Source organism: Numenius arquata, chromosome W (genome assembly GCF_964106895.1).
Source record: "Numenius arquata chromosome W, bNumArq3.hap1.1, whole genome shotgun sequence".
NCBI lineage: Eukaryota > Metazoa > Chordata > Aves > Charadriiformes > Scolopacidae > Numenius > Numenius arquata.
Window position 1 is genome coordinate 19,523,987 of NC_133615.1, and position 7,310 is coordinate 19,531,296.

The window sequence follows — 7,310 nt, forward strand, 5'->3', positions numbered from 1 at the left end:
TCTTTCTGTTGCTCATATCAGGAGGGGACCTTGCTTTGTTGGTGTTTGACCACATAGTAAATCACTGATACTAAGAAATATGAAATAAGTTTTTTTCTTCTAGATGGAAGGGATCTAGAACTTTAATAAAGGGCAACCAGTGGGAAACATGTAGCAAAAATACTTTTTCAAAATTTAACATATGGAGAAGAAAAGTGAGCACGGGCAGTTCTGAGTTTATAGGTTGATCTCTAATGGAGTAAATTTGAGAGTGAAGAAACCAAGTGAGTAGATATAAGAACTAAAATGAACCAAAATCCCTTTTCTTTCATTATGTAATTCGGGAGGAGTCAGAAAGACATACTGTTGATTTCTTACTTAAGATAATTCCTGCTAAGAAATTAATGCTCTTGTTGTCCCAAAAGTGGGGTCGTTTACCCGGTGTGCAAGATGCCAATGTGCACACAGAGCAGAGGTATTTTATTATTGCATATTTGCGCAGATGTAGGTGCTAGGTGGTATTCCACAAAGCTAGCACACCGGTTCACAAAATCTTCGGTACATTTATACAATTCAAAACACAGAAGTACATGCCTTTAGTTATGATTATTGGTTAGTACCTTATCTTAGCAATTTATATTGGTTGGTATTGTTCCTCGCTTTCGTTTAAAGTTGCAGTGGCCTTTAATTGATGTGCGCGTGCTCCAATACACTGGGGGGAGTAAGTCTACTGGGTCTCTAATTGAGTCGGCGGTCGAGATCTCCCGCTGCCACCTTTACCTTTCCCTTAGTTACAACTGACTTTTGCTGACTTCATGCTTTTTTGCATCCAGCTTTGGCGCCTCCTCTTCAAGGGTATATTCATTAGCAAGGCATGCATTGTTTATACAAAGTATCCTGTTTTGCAAGGCCTTGTAACCTTTTTACAGCACTTCGCTCTTGCTCAATGAAAGGTTCCATTTTCTAAGTACATCACTCTGAGTATATGCTGTCTCATTTCCATTGAAAAGAATGAAGCGAGATGGTCCATGCAATTATTTTTAAAGGCTTATGTGGTGATCTTAATTTATTAGACAATGTTTAATCTTTTGTTAAAGCTGGCTCTTTTCACATGGAGATTGGCTTTCAGAAATGCTGTCCCCTCAGCTGCCAGTGACTTTGGATGTAAAGCTAGGTACTTGACACTTCTGCAAATGAGGCCCTAAATGTTTTGTATACATTATTAGGATCAGATGAAACACCTGTGCAGTTAAGATACCATCCTTTCAGTGATATTCTCTTATTCATGAGACTTTATGTTGAGGGGATGACAATTTCTTATGAGTATCAGATGCCAAGTATACCAAGTCTCCGTTGCCTAAGATTTGCACCGCTGATTTGAAAATTACATATTGACTCAAGTGTTCTCTTTTGGTTTTGCTTTCAAGCTATTTCCACACTAAACTCTCAGTGCTGGTTTTGATGTAAAATCCCACAATCTCTTCACTTGTTCAAATACAGGGAGCAATAAAACATCTCTGCAAATAGATATAGCAGACAAGATGGAGGATGGGATTTTTCAGCTGCAACGTGTGTTGTGACTTTTCAGGATGGCTCTGTAGCTTCTTGAAATCCTGGACACTTCAGGGAACCTCAGTTCACTTTTAGGTATTAATACAAAATGTTGGCTGTTCATGTAGGTGTCTAAGTGGGAAGCACTCCATTATTTTGAAAGTCCCTTCCCCCCCCTCCCCCCGCCTCCATTTCCATATTGTAGCTAATTGACCTTTTCTCATAGTGGTGGTTATAGAATTTTCACACCTTGCATTTCTAGGATAGGGAGGTGTGTGGGCCGACACAGGCAGGACGCAGGAACAACCACAAAACCATGGATGAAACGCAAAGAGTAAATTTAATCTCGATACCTCGCGAACCGGGGGATCTCCAAAGCAGCACCTGGGCAGAGGCACGCAAGTGGGAACGCAGGCACCGCGGAGCTCGGTCCTTGCTAGAGAGTGTTTTCGAACCTGCTGTTCTCGCCTGTATATCAGTGATTCAAGCAGGAGTAGTTTTCCACTGTGCTTTGATCTTTCCGACAGCAGGGCAGGAATCTCAAGCACGTTCGATAAGGTGCCTCTGAGTCTATCACAGGCCTATGTTATCTAAGTGCAGATGTTCTACTAGTCAAGCACACAAGACTAAACAACGATTAGTGTCATATATGTGTTTTTCTACACCTCAGCTGCAAGTCACTTGTGTTTACAGTCCTCCTTGCCAATCTTCCGTTATTTTCCCACAGGAGGACAATTTCAGAAATATCTACTTTTTTAAAGGAAAATCTTTTGCTGCTTTGGGATATTTTTTCCTCCCTGAAGGGCAGCAGGGAAGATCAGCATATAATCATAAAGGTCCCTTCTTGCCCCAATGCTCATGAATCTGCAGATAATTTTGTTCTTTCCCAGAGTCCATGATGTATCCTGACAGTGGAGCTCCAGAGAAGCGCTTTCCATGTGAGTTCTGTGGCCGATCATTTACAGAGGGCTCTGAGTGGGAACGACATGTGCTGAGGCATGGCATGTAAGTTGGTTTGCAGACTCCTTTGCATAAAAGCCAAATGTAACAGTTGATCTTTGTGCATCTCCCCATCCATTCCTCCCCCAAAAAACCTGTAATGAAAGCAAACATGGGGATACGACAGATTATTCTAACAAGGGAAGAATTCTGTCTAACACAAACATTGTTGGATGCAATTATCAGATATATTTACTCAACTAGATGCTTCTGTCCATCCTGTTTGACCCAGGAACCCAGAAATCTAAGGTAACTGTTGTTTCTAAACATGTTCCTGAGTATCTCCATATGTCCAAACACCCTTCCAGTTTCAGGTCTAGATCAGACCTCAAACTGAAAAAAACTTTTATCTACAGATGGACAAGGGTTTCCGGAATACAGATCATTCCAGAAATTCCCTCTGTTTGGGAGTTAAAAATCTAGTGTTATCAAATCCAAATGTGGCCCATAAATGTTCTTTACTATGATCCTAAAGCTTAAACATCATTTCAAGGTGAATACCAGTTCGTTGGTCCAAAATTAACATTACTTGAGTCTATTGTTGATGTTTGCTTGCCACTACAAGAAAGACATTGAGCATGTCCAGAGAAGGGCAACAAAGCTGGTGAGGGGTCTAGAGCACAAGTCTTATGATGAGCGGCTGAGGGAACTGGGGTTGTTCAGCCTGGAGAAAAAGAGGCTGAGGGGAGACCTTATTGTTCTCTACAACTACCTGAAAGGAGGTTGTAACGAGGTGGGGGTCGGCCTCTTCTCCCAAGTAACAAGCGATAGGACAGGGGGAAACGGCCTCAAGTTGCGCCAGGGGAGGTTTAGATTGGATATCAGGAAAAATTTCTCCACAGAGAGGGTTATCAAACATTGGAACAGGCTGCCCAGGGAAGTGGTTGAATTGCCATCCCTGGAGGTATTTAAAAGACGGGTAGACGTGGTGCTGAGGGACATGGTTTAGTGGTGGACTTGACAGTGTTAGGTTAATAGTTGGACTCGATGATCTGAAAGGTCCCTTCCAACCTAGAAGATTCTATGATTCTATGGAAAAGGCAGCAAATTATATCAAATCTGTGTTTCTTTTGGCTTTTTCTCTTCCTTATTATTTCTCTTTAGCGTGCTTGCAACTAGGAGTTCCAGTGCAAAGAATTATGTACAGAGAAGTGTTAAGGGCTTCAAGTGAAGAAAAATATCAATAAGCGTGCTCTCTCCAAAAAGTACACAGTGAAGTTAATAGCAAAGATCTTTTCCTTTCATGCTCATAAATGTTAGTCCATGCTGTGAAATAATAGGCATCTCTGGAACATTAATTTTCCTTCAATAGAACAGATGTCTTTGCTGACTACTTCTTCAAAGAGGAGATATCAGCCAGGATTACTGGCATGTGGAAGACATTTGAATGTAATTTTGTAGCTAGGCTGCGGAGGGATAAAGGGTAAGAGAAAGTATTATTTCTTGTCTGTTTAAATAAAGTTACTTGAAATGTTGCAAGCTTTAATAAGATTTATTGATTTGTTAATTGTTTGGGAGAATTGCTCTCCCTATTTCCTTGTATCCAAAGCATGTTTGGATTGTAAAGATTTCCATTTTCTGCTGCTTGGATTTTCAGGGCTCTGAATGAAAGTAAGCAAGGGACCAGAGAGGACAGCAAACTGAAGGAGAACACAGAAAAGACTGTTAATACACTGACAGTAGAAGAAAAAGAAAGCACTGAGAAAATGGTGGTGGACTTGTCCCACAACAGTGAAACTACAGTCAGTGTTGTAGCTGCTGACAAACCTCTCCAAGAGACCTCAGAGGCCAAAAATGAATAAAAATTTGATGTGATTTTAATCAACTTACTTGAACAGTGGTGAATGGGAAGGGATGGGCAGGTGGGGTGGGCAGAAGGAAGAAACAAAGCTGCTTTTAGGAATGAATGATCTATTTTCAAAGCACTGGTACCTATGTGAGTGTGTGTATATTAAAGTTATTTAAATGATGGAATAAGTGGTTCCATTATATCACTGCATCTTTTCTTCTGGATCTTGACAATGGGAAGTTGCATTCATATTGGACTAATGAAACAACTCCCTGTGTCTCTACATTACACAATGTGCTTTGCAGTGGAGACTTGTATTGTTTGCAAACAGAAGCATAACAAGCATGGTTGGGGGGTGATGTAACTTTTCAACACACAAATTTTGGTGCGTTTTTTCTAATTTCAATACATTATGATTTTCCAGACTGAATGCAACTGCTTTAGAAATGAAAACAAAAACAAGACAGAAACTGCTTTGCTTAAAACAGCCACCTGTTTCCTAATACCTCAAAATTAACAAAGGGACATCTCTGCATTTGTTAGTACTGCCTGTTGTCATTATGATTTAAGTAGAGACACTGCTGGGCAAGGTGGTGAAAGGAGGAAGAAACAAAGTTTTAAAGAGAGGAAAACAAGTTGTGCTTAAAATCCCACTGTGGATTTTATTTCTTAAAATACTGTGATTTTTTTTTAATTATTTTAGTAAATAAAAAAAAAAAATTTAAAAAAAGAGAGAGAGTGTCTTTAATTTCTAGATAATGGTTTGTGAATTGCCATCCTTTATTCCAGGTAAGCTGTTTGTTAGTATTCAACTATAATTTTAGTATTTGATAGATTTCATGTGACTGACTGTTTATTTCCTATCAGCTTGAACTGTTGCAAAAATGACACAATTGACTTTCTCGTGCAAAATGAGTGGTGGTGTTATTTTTTTTTCCAAAGGGGGAAGGGGACAGGGAAAAGAATTCCCATGAATATAAAACTTATTATTTCTGTGTTTAACATTTTTTAAAAATTAAGTTGTTTGTTTTTAACTAAAGAACCAACCAAACAGCACAGCTATGCAGCTTATGGGCCAAACACATAGGTCCTCATAATTATTCTGTCAATTTTCAAATGAGCATCTATTCATCTTGCACCAGTACTTTCTGCCAAGATTGATGTCATCATCTCTTCCCCCACCCCACCCCGCTCAGTCTGTGGGGTGGGGTGGGTTGGTGGGCTTTTTTTGTGTTGCTGTATTGTGAGAGAGAATGATGTTGGTTCTTGCATCTTTTTGCAAGCAGAAGTGAAATAGTTACCTACTACATTGAGTCTGGAGAGCTGATGGGAGTTGCTAATTTTTCCCCCTACTCCTTAGCTTTTAGCATGAGGGAAGCAGTATAGAATGAATGGGAATCTACATACCTTGTGGCTGATCCTGCACTTTTTCTTTGGTGGAAATCCTACTCAACTCAACAGCAATTTTGCCTGAATAAGGAATACAGGATCTGGTACCCATGGTATGTTCAGATTTTGAACAAAGAATTTATTTCCAAAAAGTAGGAAATACTTGACTAAAACCTAGTTTTAGAAATGCATGTGTCTTTGTCTTGGGTTTTTGTGGTTGTTTTTTTTTTTTGTTGGGGGTGGGGGTGGGGGGGATATAAAGAAGCTGCTGAGGAAACGTTGCCCTAAATAGCTTCAAATAAAATTGAGGGCAAAGATTGCATTTGTTGAATTAGTGCTATTTGAGAAGCATGGTGTTTTGCTTTTAAAGATTTTTCAGTTGTGGGTTTGCAGGATTTTTTGGTTTTGTTTGGGGGGGTGCTTTTTTTGGAGGAGGGAAGGAGCATCATGTAGAAAACACACTGGCGTGAAAAGTATAAATTTTATGCCTGTATTTGTTTTTTAATTGGCCTCATTTCAAATGTCTTTAAAAAGTTTAATACCTGGATTGAGTGTATGTAATAGTTACCAAAAATGAAAAAAAAAAAAAAAGAAAAAATTGTGACATGCTTTTATCACTACTTTATTTTTCAAATAACATGTAAATATCGTAATCCATTGGATTTTGTTTTGCTAACCTGTTAATAAAAATTAGAAAGTCTTTTTTTTTTTTTCCTTTTCCTAAAAATGTATACCTGGTATATTGTGGACACACATTTTTAGATGCATTGATATGTTGACTGTAATGATATAGAATCAAAAATAACATTTTTTTTCATTGTTTAATTTATACAGAGGAATTTTTCAGAATTTGGCAGGAGGAAATAAATAGCAAAATGCTAACCCGCTGGCTTCAGCACTTGGTATTTCCTGACTTTTAAATTACTGATTTCTGATGGGGAACAGGAGGAGAATGCTGAAGTGTTGTGCTTTTTTTTTAAAAAAGGAAATGAATAAAAACTGTTAGGGTATGTGGCAGGAGAGAGCATCTGCTCCATTAGGGGTATCTGGTCAAGGACTTTTTCAATGCAAGAATCATAGAATGGCTTAGGTTGGAAGGGACCTTAAAGATCATCTAATTCCAACCCCACCCCCCCCCCCCGCCATGGGCAGGGACACCTCCCACTAGACCAGGTTGCTCAAAGCCCCATCCAGCCTGGCCTTGAACACTTCCAGGGATAGGGCCTCCACAACTTTTTTGGGCAACCTGTTCCAGTGCCTCACCACCCTCATAGTGAAAAATTTCTTCCCGCTATCTAATCTAAATCTCCCCTCTTCCAGTGTGAAGCCATTACCCCTCGTCCTATCACTACATGCCCTTGTAAAAAGTTTTTTTTTCTCCAGCTTTCTTGTAAGCCCCCTCTAAGTACTGGAAGGCTGCTGTAAGGTCTCCCCGGAGCCTTCTCTTCTCCAGGCTGTCTTCATAGGAGAGGTGCTCCAGCCCTCTGATCATCTCCATGGACCTGCTCCAACAGGGCCGTGTCCTTCTTGTGCTGAGGACGCCAAAGCTGGACGCAGTACTCCAGGTGGGAGTCTGACCAGAACACAGTAGAGGGGCAGAATC

General features: G+C 39.9%; 1 protein-coding gene across 2 annotated transcripts in view; it reads left to right on the forward strand.

Moving 5' to 3' along the window:
* Positions 1–5,022, forward strand: part of LOC141476609 (zinc finger protein 462-like) — a 78,414-nt gene extending 73,392 nt beyond the window's left edge. For both annotated transcript variants that reach the window (XM_074165373.1, XM_074165374.1), the window contains exons 11-12: positions 2,421–2,535; positions 4,127–5,022. In XM_074165373.1, the coding sequence (XP_074021474.1) occupies positions 2,421–2,535; positions 4,127–4,331 (320 nt within the window). In that variant the 3' untranslated portion in view covers positions 4,332–5,022. The remainder of the gene's footprint in view (positions 1–2,420; positions 2,536–4,126) is intronic.
* The last annotated feature ends 2,288 nt before the right edge of the window (positions 5,023–7,310 follow it).